At 38.5% G+C, this 25,921-nt stretch overlaps 1 protein-coding gene across 3 annotated transcripts in view; it reads right to left on the reverse strand.

The window, feature by feature from the left end:
• Kif20b (kinesin family member 20B) overlaps positions 1-25,921 on the reverse strand; it is an 84,658-nt gene that overhangs the window by 38,635 nt on the left and 20,102 nt on the right. Inside the window, exons 12-19 of one of the 3 annotated variants that reach the window (XM_045153621.1) lie at positions 25,285-25,447; positions 24,072-24,353; positions 16,637-16,776; positions 15,748-15,886; positions 13,896-14,004; positions 11,877-11,917; positions 4,598-4,739; positions 361-1,600 (exon numbers count right to left, since the gene is read on the reverse strand). In XM_045153621.1, coding sequence (XP_045009556.1) covers positions 361-1,600; positions 4,598-4,739; positions 11,877-11,917; positions 13,896-14,004; positions 15,748-15,886; positions 16,637-16,776; positions 24,072-24,353; positions 25,285-25,447 — 2,256 coding nt within the window. Of the gene's footprint in view, positions 1-360; positions 1,601-4,597; positions 4,740-11,876; positions 11,918-13,895; positions 14,125-15,747; positions 15,887-16,636; positions 16,777-24,071; positions 24,354-25,284; positions 25,448-25,921 lie in introns of all 3 variants that reach the window. The other 2 variants (XM_045153613.1, XM_045153626.1) reach the window with 2 other exon arrangements.

A 25,921-nucleotide genomic window follows, 5' to 3' on the forward strand; every position in this document is an offset into this window, starting at 1 on the left:
AGTATATTTCACTGCCTAAAATTTTGTCTTCTAACAGATTAATGAACAAAGTTGTTTACTCATCATACATGCTACACTTTAACAGATCAAGTTAGGACGATCTTATTGTTTAAAAAATATATTAAAAATTACATAAAATAAGCCAGGCATGGTGGTGTACACCTTTATAAAATCCTAGCACTCAGGAGGCAGAGATAGGAGGATCACCATGAGTTCAAGGCCACCCTGAGACTACATACTGAAATTCCAGATCAGCCTGAGCCAGAGTGAAACCCGACCTGAAAAAAACAAACCAAAAAAATAATAAAAATACATAAAATGAATAATTTGCCTATCTTAGGTAAATAAGATTTAGCTTACCTTTCTGTTTCTTGCATATTAGTTTCTTGTTCTTCTTCCTTTAACTGAAGTGAATTTTTCACATCTTGTAAATTAATGGTTAATTGTGTGATTTCTTCTTTCAGTTTGAAATCCTTTTCCTTTAAATCTCTGGTGTTTTTGATGGAATCCTGGAGATTTGCTTGAGATTCTTCCAGATACCCTTCTAGCTTTAAGATGATAGATTCCTTTTCCAAAATGTCCTCCTGTAACTTAGCTAAATTTCCACATTCATCTTTCTTAGTCTCTAACATTATTTCAAGTTCCTTTATTTTTGCCTTATAGGAAGTAACGTCTTGGGTAAGCTCTGAAAGAGCTTTCTTTCCTTCACCCACAAGTTGGACTTGAACATCAAGCCTAGCATCTTTTTCTTGCATCTCTTCTTTAAACTGCTGAATAAGACGGTCTCTCTCCTGCAGTAGGTCCTCTTGATTTTTCTCTTCCCTCTCTTTTGCTTTCAACTCATTGTTTTCATCCTTGCAACATTTTACTTCTGCCTGCAAGGTTTCAATTTGTTGTTCTAATTCCCTAATCTGGTGACTTTTTTTTGAGGAAGCCTTCAGAATCTCCTTACATTCTTCCCAAATGGCTTCGATACTAGAGTGGAAATAACCTTCCTTATTGAGTTCTTGAATGTGATGCTCTTGAACCTGCTTACTTAACAAAATGTCATCACCCGAAAGGTGGAATTGTGCATTCAGCAAATTATCCTCCTGAGAACCATTTGACAGATCATGGAGATTAAGTGAGTCTATGTTTGATATCTGAGAAGCTGAATCAAGTGAACGTAGTTTATCTATTATTGCTTGCATTAATTTTATTTGGGAAATGTTGTTTCTGATGCTTCTGGCAGCAGCTTCTACCTCCTCTGACAACTTCCTGATCTTTTCCTCCTGCTCTTGATTCACACCTTTCTGCACGTGTAACTCAGCAATTGCACTCTCATAACTGGCCTGGATTTGCTGGACCTCGGTACTTGAAGCTGAACTCTTTTTTTCATAAGAGGCAAGTTCCTGCTGAAGACTAACAATCTGTTTATTTAATTCTACTTTTTCTGCAATTTCACTTTTAAGTTCATTCTCAACAAGAAGCAAGTGTGATTTCAGCTCTTCGCTGGTCTCTTGTAAAACTCTAATGTCTTCTACACCTTGTGAAATGGTCTGTTGTATTTCTCCCCTTTTTGCTTGATCTTCAGTGGTAACTGAAGTAACAAGTATAAATCCTTTAAAAATAAGAAAACTGGTATTAATATAGCAAACAAGAATAAAACCAAAAAGTTACCATACAAGTAATCTAAACTTCAAACATGACAAACAGCGAAGTAAACTTTTAATTAAAAACCGAAATAAACTTTTGAAAGAAAAAAATACTGGGTAGTAAATCATAAATATGTCCATTTATATAAAGCTTACAGTTTCAGGAACCACAGCAGAGGTAGAACAAGCATGGCCAAGCGCTAGCAACTACTTCTGAGCAGTACTATCAGCTGCTTTACCTTCCCTCAGATCCTTCTAGTGTTGTGTTAAGTTTTATTCCACAAACCTTTATCTACCTATAACTACTTACCTTTATCTATCTATTTAAATGAGAAACAAGGAAAAGAATTACAATGAAACATTCTAGGCAAATGCCTGTGTCCAAAAATGACAGTCTTAATGTATAATGATCCTATGGCAATGACTTATAAATTGAATGCCTTATTTTTTTCTGTTAAAATTGGAGGAGAAATGGTTAAAATTCTCAGAAGTCATATAATACTAAGTCATAGAATATAGGCCTATTACTAACTCACCAATACAGTATTTAATCGATTGTTTTCACAAATGGAAATAGTACTAACATCACCTGTATCATGGGTATTGTGAAGATGACAGTAAGCACTGTGCTTTAGAGGCAGACAGTTGCACATCTGTACCGACGTTTCAGTTAGGTTAAATGGTTTATTCAGACTAATTATCTACATTTCTAGAAGAACATCTCTGCTTGCCCTACTTATTTTAAGATTAGGGCTAAGAGGCTCAAATGAGTGAATATATAAGATGTTAAGCCATTTTTAAATGGTATATAAATAAAGCAATTTTCAATATAGAAGAGGGACTTCTTGGAAGGAAGAAGGGGTTCAGTTAAAGGGGTATGGGAAAAAAGGGAAACAAGTAATGGGAGGGGATATGATCAAAACACATCATGTACGTGAATGAAAACTGTCAAAAAATTAAAATGATTTTTATTAGGCTGGAGCACTGGCTCAGTGGTTAAAGGTGCTTGATTACAAAACCTGATAGCCTGGGTTTAATTCCACAGAATGGCACCTGTCGTAGGCTCATTTACAGCAGCAGGAGGCCCTGGCATGCCCATCCATCCTCTCTCTCAAATAAAATTTTTAAAAATTATTTTATCAGAAAAAGAAGAATCAGAGATATACCATTAGCTACATTTTTAAAATGTGTGCACGTGGTCTCTTGCTGCTATAAACAGATGCCTGACTGGCTTTATATGGTTGATGAATTGAACCCAAGCAAGCCAACTTTGCAAGAAAGCACTTTTAACAGCTAGGCTATCTCCCCAGCCCCTACTAATCACAATTTTATCCTTAACATTCGTTTTGATAAATCAAATCTCACTATACAACTGCTTAGAACAACTCTCATTCCTTTAAGTTTTCCTTTTGGGTTATAAGATTAAGACTTGAAAGATAATTCTCAATCTTCTAGATACACAAGTCTATACCTACAAATCCTTTATATTTTCATGTAATTTCTATTTCAGTAAAACTGTGTCACATCCTAGCACTTCAAAACAGGTAAGGGTTTGATTCATAGTTTCTTTTTATTTTCTGTTGTCCTACTTTATGGTCTGATGTTTATGTGTGAATTTTCTTTTAAATACATCCAAACACACATATTCATAATTATGCAACTCCACCAAGAAAAAAAAAAGAAAGCCATTGTTCCAACACAATCAATTCATCAATTCTACATGCCCTTATGACTTTGATTCACTTTCATGGTCATTTATTTGTGGAATTCACGTACATTTGTTACTAGTCGGCTACATTTCTAAGACTCCAATTCCTTAGGTTTATAAGCCCTAAGCAAAGCATAATGTAAAATGAGTATCATGACAGCAAAAGAGCTAAGGGAGGTTTGACTTTAAATCTTGCTTATTAAGAATCTTTTGCTAGCCAGGCGTGATGGCGCACGTCTTTAATCCCAGCACTCGGGAGGCAGAGGTAGGAGGATTACCCTAAATTCGAGGCCACCCTGAGACTACATAGTGAATTCCAGGTCAGCCTGAGTTAAAGTGAAACCCTACCTCGAAAAACAAAAAACAAAAAAAGAATCTTTTGCTAAAAAAGAAACAAGGCAGGTGGGGTGATGCACACCTTTAATCCCAGCACCCTGGAGGCAGAGGTAGGAAGATCACCATGAATGTTCAAGGCCACAGTGAGACTACATAGTGAATTACCTATCAGCCTGGACAAATGTGAAACCCTACCTGGAAAAACCAAAAGACAAAAGAAAGAAAGAAATCTTTTAACCGGATATGGTGGTGCACACCTTTAATCCCAGTACTAGCACTTGTGAGGCTCAGGTAGGAAAATTACTGTGAGTTTGAGGCTAACCTAAGACTAATTCCAGATCAGCCTGGCCTAGAGAGATGCCTTTCCTTGGAAAAAAGAAAAAAAATATATATATACTTTTAGTTATTATCTTCCTGATCAATATAGTATATAGTTATACATCTCTTGTACATCCTACTTGGCAGATGACAGGACCCCATGGATTATATGTAATTAATTTGCTCAATGAACAGAATTTGTAAAATCACAAAAGATCTTTTACAATCAAACTCTGCCATGCTACTTACAAATCAGGTTCCCTCTCACTAGTACTAACATGATTAGCTGAAGCTGTGAATTATAAAAAGGAAAAAGCATAAGCATTTATGAATGATCCTTCAGATACTACAAAATATAAGGGAAAACTGCATGATCGCTTATTTTATAATTTTTTTTAATTTTATGACTTCTCTTGATAAAATCCTTAGGCCTCTCAAGATTATGGTTTCAAGATATTCATCCTCCAGATAGTTTATAACATGTTAACCTAAAAATTCATGTAATTAAATATTTTTTTCCATTAAGCAATTTCCTATTAGTTACAAGTTTTCTACCTACTAATTTTGTATGAGAAGCTTCCTATGGAAAGTACAATAGTACCTTTTTTCACCGGTGGCTCATCTTGTTGAAGTTCACTTTCACTTAGTCTTTTTCTTTCTGAATAGGCTTCAGTCCTACTGCTCTTAGGCATTCCAACTGCTTCACTACAAGCTGATTTACTGACGACTAAAGATGTATCAACCTAAAGCAAAAGAATTAAAATTAAATCCCACATAGAAAGCTATAATATAAAAACTATACAAATTACCTCTCAATAGTATATCATAAAAAATCTTAACTTCCAAATTTGTTAAATTATTTTGTAATGAAGTTCTACCTAAAAACAACTGATCACAATGACAAAGGAATAGCATTTGAAGATAACTGAAAAGCCTAAGATCCTTATATGGAAAGTCACATTTAAAATGTGCTGCCAGTCAGGTGCAGTGACAAGTCCATGTTCGCCAAAGACCATATGAGCACACAAGTTCAAGATCAGACTAGACAATGCTCTAAGACCCTGACTCAAAAGTAAATGAATAAGTAAAACAAAAGTAACACAATGTACTTTGAAAAGAAAAATAAGAATGCACTAACAAAATTGTTTCATACATAATTCTATTTTTTGCCAGGCATGGTGGCACATGCCTTTAATCCCAACACTAGGGAAGCAGAGGTAGGAGGATCACTGTGAGTTCAAGACCACCCTAGACTACACAGTGAATCCCAGGTCAGCCTGTGCTAGAATGAAATCCTACTAAAATAATAATTCTTTATTTAATATTTTGTAAATGGGTCACATTTACTTTTTAGCAGTTTTCTTTTTGTATATTTTTTATTTAGAGAAAGAAAGACAGAATGAGAATGAAGATTTGAACCTATGCCAAATCTGGACTGGCAGGCTATTACAAGCACTTTTTCACCTCTGAGTCATCTCCCCATGTTTTCTGAAAGAGGATCTCATCCTGTACCCATGACTGGCCTGGTTCTCACTATGTAGTCCAGGCAGCCTTGATTTACAGCAATCCTCCTGCTCAGTCTTCCAAGTACTGAGATTATAGCACATCACCACCCTGGGTTACTTCTTATATTTTTATTTAAAAGTTAAGTTTCCATCCTAGAAACTCAACAATTAATTGTTTTGTAATCCAAATTTCTGAAAGACAACCACTACTGTCTCATAGCTTAGGAATGCCCAGAAAAGTAGTTTTAACCTAAACTTTTAGACAATGTGTATTCAAAAAGAAAGAGTTTCCAAGCAGCTTAAAACTTCACTGCTAGATGACTTCCTTAGATTTTTATGTTTTAAGACAAAGATGGTAACAAACTTAAAAAAGCTGCAACAGAAGCACAGACTATGGTCTTATCAAGTAAGAGCAAGGGGTAAAACTCAACAGTCAAATGCAAGGCTGTTAAGCAATCAAGACATGGTACCAGGCTGGAGAGATGGCTTAGCAGTTAGGCGCTTGCCTGTGAAGCCTAAAGACCCCGGTTTGAGGCTTGATTCCCTCATACCCATGTTAGGCAGATGCACAAGGGGGCGCACACATCTGGAGTTCGTCTGCTGTGGCTGGAGGCCCTGTCGCGCCCATTCTCTTTCCCTCTCTCCCTCTCTCCCTCCCCCCCCCCCCAATCTCTCTCTGCGCTCTTTCTCTGTCTGTCACTCTCAAATAAATAAAAATTTAAAAAATATTTTTAAAAAAGGATATGGTACCAGCAAGAACTAAAACTCATCTATTTTAGGGCTGGGCATGGTGGCACACGCCTTTAATCCCAGCACTCGGGAGGCAGAGGTAGAAAGACACCATGAGTTCGAGGCCACCCTGAGACTCCATAGTGAATTCCAGGTCAGCCTGGGCTACAGTGAGACCCTACCTCAAAAAAGAACAAAAAAAAACATCTATTTTGGAAAAACAAAAATGCTATTTTATATTATAAAATCAGTAGTTCTTTGACTCCCAGGAGACAGTAATAAATAGAGTCATGAAATGAAATTTAAGTAAAAAGGATTTGTTTATGTAGGTGACAAAATCCTGAGAAAGAAATGACAACTATGACAGAGCTAGCTCCACAGCAGTTCAACCATCTCTGAGTGCTATTTTGTTTCTTCCTCCCATTCATACCTGCCAGAATGACTCAGTCACTTTCCCCTTTTTAAAATGATATCATGCTTGCCAAATATACTGTCTAACATCAGTTGGGCAGGTAGTTGGAAAGAAAAACAAGAACACCTTAGTGTTAAATGAAACTTTATCACTGAAAAATCTACTTTCACAAGTTATGAAACAGTGACCCCAGACCAACAGTTAATCAGCACATTGAGGTTAACTTCCAAATTATTTTGGGCTTATGTGTCCATGGGAAAAGAATGAGCACACTCTTCTAAATCAGTTGATAAAACAAGGTCTAGAATCTGTCCATAAAAAAAATGACTAATCCAGGCATGGTGTTGCACGCCTTTAATCCCAGTTCTCAGGAGGCAGAGGTAGGAGGATCATGGTGAGTTTGAGGTCACCCTGAGACTACATAGTGAATTCCAGGTCATTATAAACTAGAGTGAAACACTACCTCGAAAAACAAAAACAAACAAAAAAAAAAAACTATTACTTAAAAAATCTTTCACACAGTGAGCATGCAGGCAATACAATAAAAATAAGTATAATTCTGGGGAAATTTTGCAACAAGGTTTTCAAAAATATTTTATGTTTTTATTTGAAAGACAAAGATACAGAGGCAGAGGGAGTGAGTATGGGTGTTTCAGGGACGCCCGCCACTACAATCAAACTCCAAATACATGTGCCACTTTGTGTTCCTGGCTTTATATGGGTACTGGGGAATTGAACTCAGACCATCAAGCTTTGCAATCGGGTGCCTTTAGCCACTGAGCCAGTGATCTCTCTAGCCCTCAAAACTTTTTTTTTTTAAATTTGAGAATGACAGACAGAGACAGCAAGAGGCAGAGAGAGAAAGAATGGGCGCACCAGGGCCTCCAGCCACTACAAACGAACTCAATGCATGCGCCACCTTGTACACTGGCTTACGTGGGTCCTGGAGAATTGAGCCTCGAACTAGGGTCCTTAGGCTTCACAGGAAAGTGCTTAACCACTAAGCCATTTCTCCAGCCACCCTCTAAACATTTTTATTGATAATGTAGTCACTAAAACTGGTTGGCCAGATGATATCTCCAAGGAGAAGCAGAAGGAAACTGGCAACTACTAGAGCAGATATGCTTATCCTGTTGGAACTAACCACTGGAACCTGCAAGAGCCCTGGAAACTATGGGCAAGTGCTTCTTCACATAGATACCAACCAGCCTCGCAGGATCAGGAGAAACAAAAGCCAGGAAGGCCAGCAGACACAAGTGGGAACACTAGCATTAACATGTCCCAACCTGATTGCACCAGGAACTAAGACTGCAAGAAGTCACGGGCTCCCGCTTGCACCACTCCAGTACAAGTCCAAACCATGCTGACAACAGTGCTTTTCTCAGTGTGGTGAAGAAGCTTGTTTTTGCAGTTGTCACTAATTACCTGGGAGATTCGCAACTCATCAGAACGCACAGAGTAACTGTGAATTGCTCACTGCTAACTGAAGGGTCCTCATCACCCTCTGCAAGTCTCAGGAAACACTGCAGAAGAGGGGAGGAGGGAACTGAATAGGCAGAGGATGAGGAGTGCTGTGAGATGTTGCCTTCCTAACAGGACACGGCTGCTGCACACATAACCTCAGACTTTTTTTTTTTTTTATTTATTTGAGAGCGACAGACACAGAGAGAAAGACAGATAGAGGGAGAGAGAGAGAATGGGCGTGCCAGGGCTTCCAGCCTCTGCAAACGAACTCCAGACGCGTGCGCCCCCTTGTGTATCTGGCTAACGTGGGACCTGGGGAACCGAGCCTCGAACCTCAGACTTCTTATGACTGGGTTTGTGAACATGTATGGTGAAGGACATGAGGGCCCCACCCCTCCCTGAGGAGTTACTGGTAGTTAAGAATTGCTGGGGTTAGGGGAGAGATTTTCTTCAATGGTATATCCACAGGTAAGTTGCATTTGCAAACAACCCTAATCAAGCTCAAACACACACAGGGGAAAAAATATCGAAGTAGGAAAGGGACTAGTTAAGTAGAAGGGATTCTGTGGGCAGGGGTGGGGGAGACAAAAAATATAATGGGAGGGTATTATGATCAAAAGACATTATGGCCGGGCGTGGTGGCACACGCCTTTAATCCCAGCACTCAGGAGGCAGAGGTAGGAGGATTGCCATGAGTTCGAGGCCCCCCTGACACTCCATAGTGAATTCCAGGTCAGCCTGGGCTAGAGTGAGACCCTACCTCGAAAAATCAAAGAACCAAAAAAAAAAAAAAAAACATTATGTACAGGCATAAAAACTGTCAAAAAAAATATGTCATCTGGCAACTGAAACAGGACTGCAATGTGTCCAAGTCTAGCATGAGTTATAGAGTGAGTTCTCAGGTAGCCAGGGCTACAAATATAATATCCTGTCTCAAGAAAACAAAACATAGTACTGGAGAGATGGTTCAGTGGTTAAAGACACTTGCTTGCAAAGTCTGATGGCCTGAGTTTGAGTCCCCATACGCACATGAAGCCAGATGCACAAAATGGCCCATATACCTGGAGTATGCTTGCAGAGCAAGAGGCCCTGGAGTGTCCACTGTCCCTCTTACTCTCTCAAATACAAAAATTAATTAAAATATTTTTTAAGTATATATGTTAAAACAGAAATATAAGCTGGGCGTGGTGGCACACGCCTTTAATCCCAGCACTTGGGAGGCAGAGGTAGGTGGACCACCATGAGTTTGAGGCCACCCTGAGACTACATAGGTCTAGAATCCCAGCCCTACTATGGTAAATTGGCAGACAAAGACAATATCTCAAAATAAAGTGGAAAGTGAGGATCAACACTCAGTTGTACTCTGACCTCCTCACATGGGCAGTGGTAATACCCACATGCCCTCACTCACACGTGTATACATACACACACACACACACACACACACACACACACACACGGCAATACATGCACTAAAATTGGAACAATTAAGAAACATGCAAATTACTGAAGCATTCCATATTTGGGTGGGTGGGGGTGGCTAGGGAGATGACTCAGCAGTTGAAAGCACTTAACTGCAAAGCCTGCAAGGATACGTTCAATTTTCTAGGACCCAGGTAAAGCCAGATGCACAAACTGGATTGTGCATCTGGAGTTCAACTGCAGTGGCAAGAGGCCCTGGTGCACCCATATTCATTCATTCATATCCTGCCTTCTCACAAATAAAAATATTTTTAGAAAAATGATTCTAGTGAAAAATAAGTATAAGCATACATAAAGAAAAGTGTAAAAGGATAATTAACCAGAACTTTTAACTTTTGAGTTACATTATGAGGGCTACATTTTCAATTTTCACATAGTTTAGTATCATTTAATTTGTACAACTACCACTATTTTCATTACTAGAAAAATAAAGAAAAAAGGAATCGTCTAAATAGTAGCTATAACATCTGCTACAGATCTTGGGATAAAATTAAGTTAAATAAGAGCACTTGTGTCAGAGACAGAAAAGAAAAAAATAAGACTTAAAACATTAAACTCAGGCTGGAGAGATGGCTTAGTGGTTAAGTGCTTGCCTGTGAAGCCTAAGGACCCCAGTTCGAGGCTTGGTTCCCCAGGTCCCCTGTTAGCCAGATGCACAAGGGGGCGCACGCATCTGGAGTTCGTTTGCAGAGGCTGGAAGCCCTGGCGCGCCCATTCTCTCTCTCTCCCTCTATCTGTCTTTCTCTCTGTGTCTGTCGCTCTCAAATAAAAAAAAAACAAAACACTAAACTCACTTCATTTTCACTTATAGTTATAATTTCAATCTTACACTTACAAACACCCTATTTACCTAAAACAGAGGGGGTGATTATCTGATCTAAAGGCAACAAGATTCTGGAGAACATCCAGTAGAAGCCTTTGTTCACAAGCTATATAATGCTAGGGCCATATCCCATATTTTTAAAATATGCAAAAAAAAAAAAAAAAGCCAGGCGTGGTAGCATACACCTTTAATCCCAGCACTCTGGAGGCAGAGGTAGGAGGATCACTTTGAGTTCAAGGCCACCCTGAGACTACACAGTGAATTCCAGGTCAGCCTGGGCTATATAGTAAGATCCTATCTTGAAAAGCCCCCCCCCCCCAAAAAAACCAAAAATAACCACAGCAGCTGCTTGATGTGGTGGGTGCACGCCTTTAATCCCAGCACTTAAGAGGCAATGGTAGGAGGATTGTTGTGAGTTTAAGCCAGACTGAGACTACAGAGGATCCAAGCCAGCCTAGGCTCCATCTCAAAATTCAAACAAGTAACTGCAGTAATTTAAGATAAAATAAACACAACTTTAATGTGTCTAATCAACACCATGCATCTTGTAAAAAAATAGAATGTTGTGTCCTGACATAGACTTCCTTCCATGATTATCTAAGCAAGCAAAAGGAGGGCTGGAGAGATGCCTCAGAAGCTGTCTGAAAGCCCAAGCTTGACTCCCCAGTACCCTTCTAATGCCAGATGGACAAAGTGACATATGTATCTGGAGTTCGTTTCCAGTGGCAAGAGGCCCATTCTCTATCTCCATTTCCCTCTAAATAAATACTTTAAAAAAGAAAAAAAAAGTAAGGCGATACTGGGCATGGTGGCATATGCCTTTAATTCCAGCACTTGAGAGACAGAAGTAGGAGGATCACCAAAATAATAATAAGTAAATAAATAATAAGTAAATAAATAAACATGGTCTTAAAAAGACAAAAAAATCATAATCCCTGCTATATAAACAAGTTCAAAGGTGTGTAAGTTGTACACACACATAAATCTGGAAGATTTGAAGAAAGTTTCAGTTGGCCACCATTGAAAAGTGAAGACACATACACTTTTCAATTTCTTAAAACCCTCATGCATTACTTTAAAAAAAAAAAAATTAGCCAGGCATAGAGGTGCATGCCTTTGATCCTAGCACTCGAAGCTAAGGTAGGAGGACTACCATGAGTTCAAGGCCAGACTAAGGTTACAGTGAATTCTATGTCAGCCTGGGATAGAGACCACCTCAGGAAGCAAAGAAAACCTGAGCACACATTAAACTCCAGCACTTGGGAGGCAGAGGTAGAAGGACTCCTGTAAGCTCATGGCCAGCCAAAGACTACAGAGTGAGATCTAGACCAGCCCGAGCTACAGTGAGACCCTACCTTGAAAACACTAAGAAAAAAAACTTTAAATAATTGTACATCATTATAATTCATTACTTCATTTATTCCTTGAGTTCCTCAAAAAGACATAATAAAGCTGACAATATTACCTTATTAGCTGCCTTGGGTTCCTGAAGCCATGATTTTGATTCTGAAAAGATAAAGAATATTGGAGGAAAAAAATCTACACATCTAAAAAGTTAAGATCACAAAATGACATTCAAGACAAGGGATTTTTAACAGCACAGGTCTCAAAATTCAAATATTAGTTCAACCATAAAGGATAATGTTCGAGAAAAGCCACTTTGACAATTCAGGGTCAGACTGATTGATATATGGTAAATAGTCAGAAAGTGGCACATCCTCAGAGAGGAAACAGAGCTAGTACCTGCCTGGTCTACCCACTATGAAGACACCACTGACTGAAATTTTATACATAGCTTCTTTCACAAATATAAAGGCAGAATATTTCATCTCCCTTAAAATCCATGTGCTCGACTGGAGAGATGGCTTACAGGTTAAGGAGCTTGCCTGCCAATCCTGAAACACTGGGTTTGATTCCCCATACTCGCATAAAACCAGTTGTACAGAATAACACATACATCTGTAGCTCACTTGCAGTGGCAAGAGACCCTGTCATACCCATATTCTCTCTCTCTCTCTCCTTACAAATAAATATATATTTTTTTTGTTCATTTTTTATTTATTTATTTGAAAGCGACAGACACAGGGAGAAAGACAGATAGAGGGAGAGAGAGAATGGGCGCACCAGGGCTTCCAGCCTCTGCAAACGAACTCCAGATGTGTGTGCCCCCTTGTGCATCTGGCTAACATGGGACCTGGGGAACCGAGACTTGAACCAGGGTCCTCAGGCTTCACAGGCAAGCGCTTAACCGCTAAGCCATCTCTCCAGCCCAGCAAATAAATATATTTTTAACAGCCTAAATGTATGCATGCATGTATGGAAAGAGATTATTAGTATAACAGATTATTTTAAAACATTCCACAGGAGTTACACTACCCCAAACCCCAGTCCTACATTTATTCTTCCAACTCTATAAAGAGTTCATAAAGAATGTTAGACCAAAAAATTTAACGCTTTTACAATTTAAATAGAGATTAATACTTAGGAAATTAATTTATTAATTTTATAACTTATTTAATATAAAATATAATTTTAGCCGGGTGTGGTGGCGCACGCATTTAATCCCAGCCCTCAGGAGGCAGAGGTAGAAGGATCACTGTGAGTTCGAGGCCACCCTGAGACTCCATAGTGAATTCCAGGTCAGCCTGGGCTAGAGTGAGACCCTACCTCGGAAAAAAAAAAAAATTCCTATTGGGATTTTTGTTGCTTTCATAAATCTTCTCTAGTAATACTTGCCTAATGATAAACAAATGGTAAAAGATATTACTAAGTCAGGAATAATGGTGTACACCTTTAATCCAAGTACTTGGGAGACAAAGGCACAAGGATTACTGTGAGTTCCAGGCTGGTCTGGAACTACAGAGTGAGTACCAGCTCAGCATGGGATAGAGTGAGATACTACCTCGAAAAGATAAAAATAAAATTGTAGTTCTATATCTATAAAATAGAAAAAATATTTAAGATATATTTTGTACCTAAAAGAATTTTCTGGACTATAATGCCAGCATTTGAGAGGTAGAGACAGGAAAACCAAGAGATTAAGGCCATCCTCGGCAACATAAGGAGCTTGAGGCCAACCTGGGATATATGACACCACACCTCAAAAGAGAAAATAGTGCATGTCTGGAGTTCGCTTATAGTAGCAAGGGACCCTGACACATCCATACTCTGTCTCTTTCTCTCAAGTAAATAAATAAAAGTATTTTATAAAAGAAAAAATAAGAACAAAGTAAGTAAATAAATTTAAAAACAAAAGGTGCACACCTTTAACTCAGTACTTGGGAGGCAAAGGTAGACGGATCACTGTGAGTTCAAGGCCATCGTGAGACTACAGAGTGAATTCCAGGTCAGCCTGAGCTAGAGTAAAACCCTACCTCAAAAAAAAAATTAAAAACAAAAGAATTATCCAGTTAAATATCATGCTCACAAACTATATTTTTCATGTATTTAAGATATCTAAATGGGTGCAAAATGCATGACTTACCATTTTCTCTTTTCTTCAGCTCTTCTTGTGTTTTAATTAATTCTTCTTTAGTTTTAGCTAATTCAGCTTTAATTTGATTAAACTTTAGTTGCAAGCAAGCAATGGCTTCCTGGGAATCAGCAAGAGATGCAATGTATAAGTGAGCAAGCTCAGCCTGTTTCTTAATACCAATGACATCATCTTGAAGAGAACCAATAATATCTTCAAATCCTACATAATTATGTGCTTCCTAAAAACAGCAAAAACCACATGTCTAATATTAACAGTGTTTCACAATTACATGTGGTAACTTCTAACTTAAACAATTTTAAAAACAGCAAATTTTGCAATTGAAAATTCTTTAAAATAAATTATATCGAAGAATTTATTTATAAAATCTTTGTGCTTCATTATTCATATTTTTGTTAATCTTCATTTATTTCCAAGTAGAGCGAGGGACAGAAAGAAGAGACAGAATGGGTGTGCCAGGACCTCCAGCTGCTGCAAACAAACTTAAGAGGTATGTACCACTTTGAGCCCTCTCCAGCCCTCACTACTCATTTTCTAAATACAGAACATCAGACCTATTTCTTCATAAACTATAGTATGTCAGTCACTATGGAACGACAATCACCTAGCTCAGACAGCCTAAATTACATGCATCTGCCATTACTTTTTGCAATAACCCAGCGAAAGCAGCTTCTATGTTCACAGCTCAGTCCACGTCCCAAACTATGTCTAGAACATACAAGGGGGATTTGCTAAGACCCTGGAGATCACAGTCCTAGGTCTGTGAATCAAGTGATCTAAAAACCAGACAGACACACTACACACACACACACACACACACACACACACAGAAAAACTAAGCAAAATCAAGAACCTCATCAATTTCAGCTTGGGTAGAAGCAGCAGAAAATGGTAAATTTTCTATTGAAGGCTACCATTTTTAACAAATGAAAATATTTGCTTTACTAAGAATAGTAAATAAATGATTCCTTAGACTTAGCAGTTCTTTTATACCTTTGTATGCATTTTCTTTCAGGACTTAAGACAAGTCTGAAAGGTATTCTGTAATCAGTGAGCCAAGGGATTGTTTTTCCTAAATAAATACAAATACTAAAGAAATACCAAATGGTATGCTGGAAAAATCCCATTAAGGCGACCATTTTTTGCCTGTAAAACCTAATGACCCGGGTTTGATTCCCCAGTACCTACAAAGACCAGATGCACAGGTGGCACCTACATCTACAGTTCATGTGCAGTGGCTGGAAGCTCTAGAATGCCCATTCTCTCTCTCTTTCTCTCTCATCTCTGTATCTCTCTCTGCTTGTAAATAAATTTAAAAACCAGGCGTGGTGGTGCACGCCTTTAATCCCAACACTCGGGAATAGGAGAATCGCCATGAGTTCAGGGCTATCCTGAGACTACATAGTGAATTCCAGGTAAGCCTGAACTAGAATGAGACCCTACCTCGGAAAAAAAAAAAAATTAAATAGAAATATCAAATTGAATATAAATGTAACAAAGAAATGTTTCTCCCACTACAAAAGCTATACTTAACACCGCCAGTGAGCCCTGAGGTATACCTATCTCTGACTCTCAACAACGGGATTCTGAGCATGTTCCACCTCACCCAGCTTTTATGTATGAGTTCTAGGAATTTAACTCTAATCCTCATGGGTGGGAGGCCAGCACTTCAGGGACTAAGCTTTCAACCCCACTCACATTTGGGTATAAATTTCTCATAAAGTACACCTAATTACAATAAAGCTACAAAGTAAGTACTATCTTAACCTCATCATTCATGTGGTAATACCAAATCATGATACTGAAATCTCACTGATTCATTTTAATATCCTCATTAACATACTTTGGTTTCAACTTTCCTGGAATAAATTCCACTTGTTGCTTCATCTTGGGAGTCACATTTACCCATCAAATCCTTAAGGATTGCCAATCGACATTCAGCATTTTCTTCTAATATCTCTCGTTCTTGAAGGAGCGTTTCCCTTCATAAGTACCATTAAGAAATAAAAGGAAATATTTTATGTTCTAAACTTTTATAATTAGATGAACAGTATATTTAAAATATTCTAAATATTTTAACAATATCTTCAAGATTGTATAAAATTTCTTTTAACACTTTATTTTGAATTTTATTTTTAATTGACAAGCAATTTTATACATTTATGAATAAGATAATAACATTTATGTACACATGGAATGAATAAATACACCCAAATAACATATCCATCATCTAAAATCAAGTCAACACATTTAGAAGCCACTTTCTCTAAAATAAGAAAATAGGGGCTGGAGAGATGGCTTAGCGGTGAAGCGCTTGCCTGTGAAGCCTAAGGACCCCGGTTTGAGGCTCGGTTCCCCAGGTCCCACGTTAGCCAGATGCACAAGGGGGCGCACGCGTCTGGAGTTCGTTTGCAAAGGCTGGAAGCCCTGGTGCGCCCATTCTCTCTCTCCCTCTATCTGTCTTTCTCTCTGTGTCTATCTCTCTCAAATAAATAAATAAATAAATAATTTAAAAAAATAAATAAAATAAGAAAATAAATAGGCCAGGTGAAATAGTGCATGCCTTTAATTCCAGCACTCGAGAGGTAGATGTAGTAGGATGACGGTGTGTCTGAGGCCACCCTGAGACTATGTAGTGAATTCCAGGTAAGCCTAGGCCAGAGTGAGACCCCACCTCGAAAAACCAAAAAATAAATAAAAATTACTTCATACCAGATTATGAAAAAACTTACTTAAAATCAGCTTCCCGTTGAGCCCAATATTGAGTAAATTCCTGTGTAACTTCTTCTCGAATTTTAAATTCCAATGTTAACTTTTCTTTCTTTTCATTTATTAGTCTGTTTTTCAAATCTTCTATTAAATCCAATAGCTTCTAAAATATGTAAATATACTTCTTAGAAAAGAATAAGTATATCCCAAGAAAAATATTGTCCAAATGTTCATTGACAACTATTATCAATTAAAAACGTGTATAATGCTGGGCATGATGGTGCACGCCTTTAATCCCAGCAATTGGGAGGCAGAGGTAGGAGGATCGCCATGAGTTCAAGGCCACTCTGAGTCTCCATAGTGAATTCCAGGTCAGCCTGGGCTAGAGTGAGACCCTACCTCAAAAAAAAAAAAAAAAATGTGTATACTGGGATGGAGAGATGGCTTAGAGGTTAAGGCACTTGTTTGCCTTCAAAGCCAAAGGACCCAGGTTTGGTTCCCTAGGACCCATGTCAGCCAGCTACACAAGGTGACACATGCATCTGGAGTTTGTTTGCAGCAGCTGGAGGATATGGAGTACCCATTCTCTCTCTGCCTGCCTCTTTCTCTCCTGTCTCGCAAATAAACAAATAATATTTTTAAAAACATATATGCTTTTTAATAGTGCTAATATTCTTTTGAACTTATTTGTTTATATATGTATTTATGAGAGAAACAGGCAGATAAAGAATGAGTGCATCAGGGACTCCAGCCACTGCAAATAAATTCCAGACACATGGTCCACCTTGTGCATCTAGCTTATGTGGGTCCTGGGACCTTTGGTTTTGTAGGCAAGCGCCTTAACCACTAAGCTATCTCTCCAGCCCAACAGTGCTAATATTTTTACTAAAAAGTATGCATTTATAAGGATTCATTAACCTGAAAAGTCAAGCTCTTCTCCCCACACTGTAGAAATATGCTCAAAACAAAAAAGGTTTAGAAAGAAATAGACTTATGGAACCAAACATTTCCCTATCTAGCTACACTAACAGGAAAAAAAAAATTGTGCATTTATGACCGACTAAGTACTACTATAAAAAGCTTCATGTTTGATTTAATTTCATCCATACAACTTGAGCTTGGTAGCTTCATATTTCTAAAGTGGGACAAGAACCTGACCTTGGTAAATGCTGAAGATTGGGTTAAGAGTGTCCTGTCCTAGATGGGCATGGTGGCTTTTAATCCTGGCACTTGGGTGGGAGGTAGGGACAGAGGATCGCTGTGAGTTCAAGGCCACCCTGAGACTACATAGTTAATTCCGGGTCAGACTGGACCCAAGTGAGACCCTACCTCGAAAAAAACAAAAACAAACAAACAAACAAAAAAAATAAGTGTCCTATCTTGTCCAGGGCTGGAGAGATGGCTTAGTGTTTGCCCGCAAAGCCAAAGGACCTCAGTTAAATTCCCCAGGACCCATGTAGGCCAGATGCACAGGGTGGCACATGTGTCTGGCATTCGTATGCAGTGACTGGAGGCTCTGGCGTGCCCATTCTCTTCCTCTCTCTCTCTCTCTCTCTCTCTCTCTCAAATAAAACTAAATTTTAAAAACAGGGTCCTGTCCAAGTCCAACGGTGTTGCACAAAGAAGAAAAATGATAATAAAGAAATCCACTTTCCAAAATATAAAAGATATTAGGTAGTCTTCCTTATTAATCTTTTATTACTATCCTGATATAAGTAAAAACTCTATAGCCTTTGAAAACGTACGTACCATCAGATAATATATATAATGAACAAATATAGTAAACATGGCCAGTATAGATTCATATTATAAAATAGTAAAATAAATTACAGCAGTAAAAGAAAGGCACTGGCCAGGCATGGTAGCACATCTTTAATTCCAGCACTCGGGAGGCAGCAGTAGGAGGATCACTGTGAATTTGGGGACAGCCTGAGGCTGCATAGTGAGTTCCAGTTCATCCTGGGCTAGAGTAAGACCTTGCCTTGAAAAGACAAAAACAAAACAAAAAACAACAACAACAAAGCCCTGGTATTCTTTAAGGATTCTGATTTATTTCTCAACAAAAAAAGTAATCATTATGTTCTCTCAAAATTTATATTTAGGTTAGAGAGATGGCTCAGCTGTTAAAGGCAGCTGCTTATAACAAAGTCTCTTGGCCCAGGTTCAATTTCCCAGTACCCATGTAAAGCCATATGAACAAAGTGGCACATGCATCTGGAGTTTGTTTGCAGTTGCAAAAGGCACTGGTGTACCCATTAGCTCTCTGTCTGCTTGCAAACAAACATGATTTTTTTTTTTTAATGTAATGGTGCGCTGAAGAGATGGCTTAGCAGTTTTGTCACTTGCCTGCAAAGCCTAATGACTGAAGTTTAATTCCCCAGTACCCACATAAAGCCAGATGAACAAAATGGTACATGTATATGGAGTGTGTTTGCAGTGGCTGGAGGCCCTGGTGTGCCCATTCGTTCATTCCCTTTCCTCCTCTCTCCCCCTGTGCATGTAAATAAATAAATAAATAAATATTTTTTAAAGTGAAAGTATTTCATTGCCTCAATTTTATATTTGAAAATAAATCTACAGATATACTGACTTCAAAATTAAACTAAGAACTTACACAAAGGAAAAAAGTTATCCAGTGTTCTGGCTATAACAATGTTTATCAGTTTGGTGTTTTGTTTTTGTGTCAGTAATTACATTAATATAAAGGAAAAGTGGACTGGAGAGGTGGCTTAGCAGTTAAGTGCTTGCCTATGAAGACTAAGGACCCCGGTTCAAGGCTCGATTCCCCAGGATCCATGTTAGCCAGATGCACAAGGGAGGCATGCATCTGGAATTCATTTGCAGTGGCTGGTGGTCCTAGCATGCCCATTCTCTCTGGAATTCATTTGCAGTGGCTGGTGGTCCTAGCATGCCCATTCTCTCTCTCTGCCTCTTTTTTTTAAAAAAAGGAAAAGTATTGAGCTAATGGTTTACTGGGAGAATGAATGCTCTAACTTGTGTAAATTCTGGGTTCAGTCCCCCACACCACCAAAAAAAAGTCAAGCAGACAAAAAGTAGAATTTTTCTCTTAAAAGTAATTGTTATTGTTGCCAGGCATGGTGGCACATGCTTTTAATCCCAGCACTCAGGAGGCAGAAGTAGTAGCATCACTGTGAGTTCGAGGGCACCCTAAGAATACAGAGTGAATTCCAGGCCAGCCTGGGCTAAAGTGAGACCCTACCTCAACCCCTCCAAAAAAAATTGTTATTGTTATGTTTATTTATATGATATACGCTATCATAAGCTACAGCATTACATATTTTCCAATTAAATTTTCTTTCAGAAATTTTTATTGCATTTTCTTAGTTCTGAAGAAATGTCTCACTTTAGCCCAGACCATTTGGCCTGGAACTCATGGTGATCCACCTACCACAGCCTTCCTAGTACTAGGATACAGGCATGAGCCTCTATGCCCAGTTTCTTTAAAATACATTTTTAGTTAATTTATTTGCATGCACACAGGTGGGCGTGTGTGCATGTATGTGTTTGGATGTGCCAGGGTCTCTCACTACTGCAAACACACTCTAGACACAAGTACCCTTTGTATCCAGTTTTACAAGGATGGCTGGAATTAAAACTGGGCAGGAAGGCTTTGCAAAAAACACCTTTAAATAAACCCCAGTACTTAAATTTTTTTGTTTACTTTTGTTTTGTTGAGGCAGTATATAACTCTAGGCCAGGCTGAGCTAGAACTTACTATATAGTACAATCTGGCCTCAAATTCACAGAGATCCTCTTATCTCAGCTTCCCAAGTGCTAGGATTTATAGGCATTAGCTTCCTTATATACTTTTTTTTTTTTTTGCAACTTTTTCCTCTAGTAAACTTTAAATACTTTGAGTTTGACCATCATATTAAAAACTTTGGCCAGGCATGGTTGCACACGCCTTTAATCCCAGCACTCGGGTGACAGAGGTAGGAGGATCACTAAGAGTTCAAGGCCACCCTGAGACTACAGAGTGAATTCCAGGTCAGTGTGGGCCAGAGATCCTACCTCAAAAAAAAAAAAAAAAAAAAAAAACCCTTTGGATAATCCCAGGACCTCTTTTTAAAATTTTTTATTTATTTGAAGGAGAGAGAAAAAAAAGAAAGAAGCAGAGAGAATGGGCACCCCAGGGCCGCTGCTAATGAACTGGAGTTCATTTATGTTTATGTGGGTCCTTGGGAATAGAACCTAGATCCTTCAGTTGTGTAGGCAAGCATCTTAACCACTAAGCCACAATCCCAGGACTATTAATGGAACTTTATAATACTGAAGAAAGCACTTCATTATAGAAGCCACATTAACAAAGTCCAACTGTATAGTGACTGGAGAAACAATGACACATGTGGCCAGTGAAGCTTTCATGCTTGTTTCACAACATAAGAAAAGGGTGGTTTTCCAGGATACTTATACAAATTACAAAAATGAGTATTTAACCTAGATATCATTTATGTACTTGAACTTATGTTTACCAAATGAACATGATGACATACAACATATTAAAATCATTAAATGATACATATGAACAGTTTTCCAGTGTTCCTAGTACATTGGTTTGATGACTCAATGTACACATATGCAGATGTGGCAAGTTAATAGGAGGAGCAGATAATATAAACATTAATTAAATACAAGAGTAACACACCTTAAACAATACATGAACTGTATTTGGGTACAGTCTAAAAGAAACATTAGGTCTTTTGTATTTACCACATCAACAAGATGTCTAAGAAACAGAACCACTGGTACAAAACATATGTTCCCAACACTTCTGTCAACTAAAAGTCTGGTGGAATATACTAAAATCAACTAATGGAAAGATACTGAGGAACAGAAAATTCATATGAATTCAAGTTATCACTCCACAAATATACGCTTTACAACAACGAGCGAGCAGGAAAATTTCACCTTAAAGAAAAGTAAGCCTTAGCATTTCCAAAACTGGAGAAAACAAATATCCATGCACCTCCCAAAGTAACATAATGGAAAATGCTTAACTTCACCCATATAATAATGCTTACATAAAGAATTAAACCTGGATATTAGAAAAAATTCAGATGACTCTAAACAAATTATGTTTTTTAAGACAGACTACATTTAAAAGACAAATCAGGGCTAGAAAGATTAGCAAAGTGGTTAAAGTACTTGCCTGAAAAGCCTAAGGACCCAGGTTTGATTCCCCAGTACCCACATAAACCAGATGCACAGGACAATACGTGAATCAAGTTGATTTGCACTGTCTGGAGACCCTGGCATACCCGTTCTCTCACATACACACAAATAAATAATTTTTAAAAATTAATGCTCAATTAGGAATGACTTACGACATATACACAAAAAATGTGTTAGCCAGGTGTGATGGCACACACCTTTAATCCCACCACTTCAGAAGCAGAGGTATGAGAATCACTGTGAGTTTGAGGCCACACTGGAACTACAGAGTGAGTTTAGGACAGTCTGGGCTATATAGTGAGACCCTATCCCAAAAATAAATAAAATATAATGTGTTAACATCAGTTACACACAAAAACAAAGTGGTTAGGAGGACATATTTGTACCACTGAAAAGTCAACACAGAAAGTATGACAGATTATAGCAAGATTTCTTTCCAGAGTATTAAAATGGTCCTGTGGGGCTGAAGAGATGTCTCAATTGTTGAAGGTGCTTGCTTGCAAAGCCTGATGGCCTGAGTTCAATTTCCCAGTACCCACATAAAGTTATATATACAATCTGGCACATGCATATAGAGTTCATCTGCAGTAGCAGAAGGCCCTGGTGTACCCATACACATTCATGTTCTCTCTGTGGCTTATTCATTGTCTCGCTCGCTCACTCTAAATAAATAAAATAAAATGGTCCTGAAGCCAGGCATGATGGTGCACGCTTTTAATCCCAACACTTGAGAGACAGAGAGGTAGGAGGATCCCATGAGTTCAAAACCACCCTGAGACTACATAGTGAATTCCAGGTCAGCCTGAGCTATAGTAAAACCCTACTTCAAAAACACAAAAAATAAAATGGCCCTATGATCATGAAAAGGAAAAAACCCTTCACATTCTAGAATATGAGCTGGGAATGCAGCTAACTGGTAGAGCACTTGGCTAGCATATGCAAGCAAGACCTTGGGCTCAAGTCCCAGCACACCTGAAAGAAAAAAAAGTTGGATGTGTTGACAGTATGCTTATAATCCTAGCACTTGGGGTGGGGGGAGGCAGAAGGCAAAAGGATGACTGCAAGTTTATGACCAGCCAGGGCCACACTGCCTAACTCTGTCTCAAAAAGAAAAGGCTGGAGAGATGGCTTAGCAGTTAAGCGCTTGCCTGTGATGCCTGAGAACCCCGGTTCGAGGATCAATTTCCCAGGACCCAAGTTACCCAGATGCACAAGGGGGTACAGGCACCTGGAGGTCGTTTGCAATGGGTGGAGGCCCTGGTATGCGCATTCTCTCTATCTGCCCCTTTGTCTGTCGCCCTCAAATTAATAAATAAAAATAAACAAAAATTTTTTTAAAAAGGGGCAGAGGGCAGAGGGTGTGGCAGGAGGCTTAGTGGTTAAGGGGGCATGCTTATTTATTACACTTGTCTTTCCATAGGTTAGGGGAAAACAGTAAACTTGAGATTCAAAATTTCAGCATAGCCGGGCGTGGTGGAGCATGCCTTTAATCCCAGCATTCGGGAGGAGAGGTAGGCGGACTGCTGTGAGTTCAAGGCCACCCTGAGACTCTATAGTGAATTCCAGGTCAGCCTGGGCTAGAGTGAGACCCTACCTCGAAAAAAAAAAAAAAAAATTTCAGCATAGTGGTTTAAAAACAAAAATAAGAGGGCTGGAGGGATAACTCAGCAGTTACAGGTTCTTACTTACAAAGCCTAATGGCTGGTGTTCAATTCCTCAGTAACCATGTAAAGTCAAATGCAAAATGGCACATGCATCTGTAGTTCATTTGCAGTGGCAGTAGGCCCTGGCATGCCCAGTCTGTCTCTGTCTCTCACTCTCTGTTTCTCTCCCTCCCTCCAGATCAGCTGGCAAATAAACAAATAGATAGGAAGAAAGAAAGAGAGAGAAAAAGAGTGAGGCTGTAGTTCCAATGTTTGGGTGGCTGAGGTGGTTAGATCATCTGAGCCCAGGAGGTTTTGTCCAGCTAGGGAAATATAAAAAAACTCAAATAAAAAGCAAAAATCTCAGCCAGCATGGGGGCACATGCCTTTAATCCCAGTACTTGGGAGGCAGAGGTAGGAGGATCGCCATGAGTTCAAGGCCACCCTGAGACTACAGAGTTAATTCCAGGTCAGCCTGGACCAGAGTGAGACCCTACTGCAAAAAAACAAAAACTAAAAATAACAATAAAAATCTCAAATAAATTAGATGATAGATAGATGATTCTTAACTGTGAACTTTAATTTCAGAAAAATAAGCCAAACACACAAGAGCAATACTTACTGTGTTCTCATGGCTTTTGGAAACCTTGTATTCTTCTGTTTTATCCAGATCTTCTTCAGTAAGTTCAGTTTCCACATTTTGCTTTTCTGCATCTTTTTCTAAATCCTCAACCAAATCTTCAACTTCAGCCAGATCTTCTAGGCTATTTTCCCATGATATCGTGGTTCTTTTTACATTTAATATTTTATTATCCAAAGTATTGTCTAATGGGACATCTTGAGAAGATTTGATGGATCCACAAGATTTCTCTTGAGAAGAATTTAAAATATCAGGAACATAAACCTGTTAAAATTTCCAGTGTGATATTTAAAACAAAAAAGTCAAGAACTTACTCTAAAAATAATTTTATAAATTTAGGCAAATGACAATTTAAAAGTTAAAGTAATGGAAAGAAATACACAAAAAGTAGCCAGGTGTGATCCAAACACTCAGGAGGCTGAGGCAGGAGGATTACTGTTACTCTGAAGCCAGCCTAGAGCTACAAAGTGAGTTCCAGGTTAGCCTAGGGTAAAGTGAAACCCTACTGCAAAAAAAAGTATAAAGTATTTAGTATCTTTAAGAAAAAAACTACTTCTTAATGAAAATACAGGAGAGCAAGGCATGGTGGTGCATGCCTTTAATCTCAGCACTTGGGAGGCAGAGGTAGGAGGATCACCGTGAGTTTGAGGCCATCCTGAGACTACAGAGTGAATTACAGGTCAGCCTGGGCTAGAGTGAGACTCTACCTCCAAAAACCAAAAAAACAAAAAAACAGGTGAAACTGCCTTCCTAGGTTAAGTTCTTAAGTAGTGGGCTTTCTGATTACCCAACATTAAATGAACCTGATGAATGAAAGAATAAACAATTCATTCCAAAAATACTTAATCTGTTATCTATGTTTATGATAAAACACTTAAAGGTTATTTTAATCCTGTCAGGGACAACTTTCAATTTTTTTTTGCCATATCTTCCTACTGATCAAATATTTACATTTCATACTCAAATATTTCCTAAGCCTAAGTAGTATGTACAAAGTATTTATTTCAAGGGTGGTGGCAGAACTGTAATTCCAGCACTCTGAAGGCAAAGGCAGGGTCACGTATGCAAGCTCCAGGCCAGCCTGGGACACAGAATGAGACTTGGTCTTAAGCAAGAAGAAAAACAATCTATCAAGGAAAATTGTTAATATTCTGAGATAGTTTAATAAATTCTGCAGAAATCCAAATATATTTACCCTTTGAGCGATGGCCGAGAACTTCAATACATTAAGTGTTTCGTCATAGGCAAAACAACACTGACTGATATTGACAATCATACATATTTTCCCTTTACCATTAAAAAAACTTTGAAAATAGTGTGTCAGTTTACTTTCCCGGAAAGGCACATGCTGTTGAAACCTATGGAAAAATTTTTGAAATCATAAATTAAAATAAGACTTCAAACAGGGTTAGTAAAATTACTCAATGGTAGAGCACTTGCCTAACATATGCCAAGCCCTGGATTCAATCCCTAGTACTAACAGTTACTAATAAAATTTCATTAAAAAAAAATTAATGCAGGGCGGGCGTGGTGGTGCACGCCTTTAATTCCAGCACTTGAGGGGCAGAGGTAGGAGGATCGCCGTGAGTTCGAGGCCACCCTGACATTCCATAGTGAATTCCACGTCAGCCTGGGCTAGAGTGAGACCCTACCTCGAAAAAGAAAAAAAAAAAAAAAAAAAATTAATGCAACTAACAGTTAAGTTTCTCTTGTCAACATGATCTAATCAGGAAATCAAGAAACCTACCTCCTAAGGCAAATCTATAAGGAAATCCACAGGAAAAGAATGACAGGGAAAAAAGACCTTCCTTCTACAGAGTAGGCAGCCATTC

Source organism: Jaculus jaculus, chromosome 1 (assembly GCF_020740685.1).
Source record: "Jaculus jaculus isolate mJacJac1 chromosome 1, mJacJac1.mat.Y.cur, whole genome shotgun sequence".
In the NCBI taxonomy this organism is placed as follows: domain Eukaryota; kingdom Metazoa; phylum Chordata; class Mammalia; order Rodentia; family Dipodidae; genus Jaculus; species Jaculus jaculus.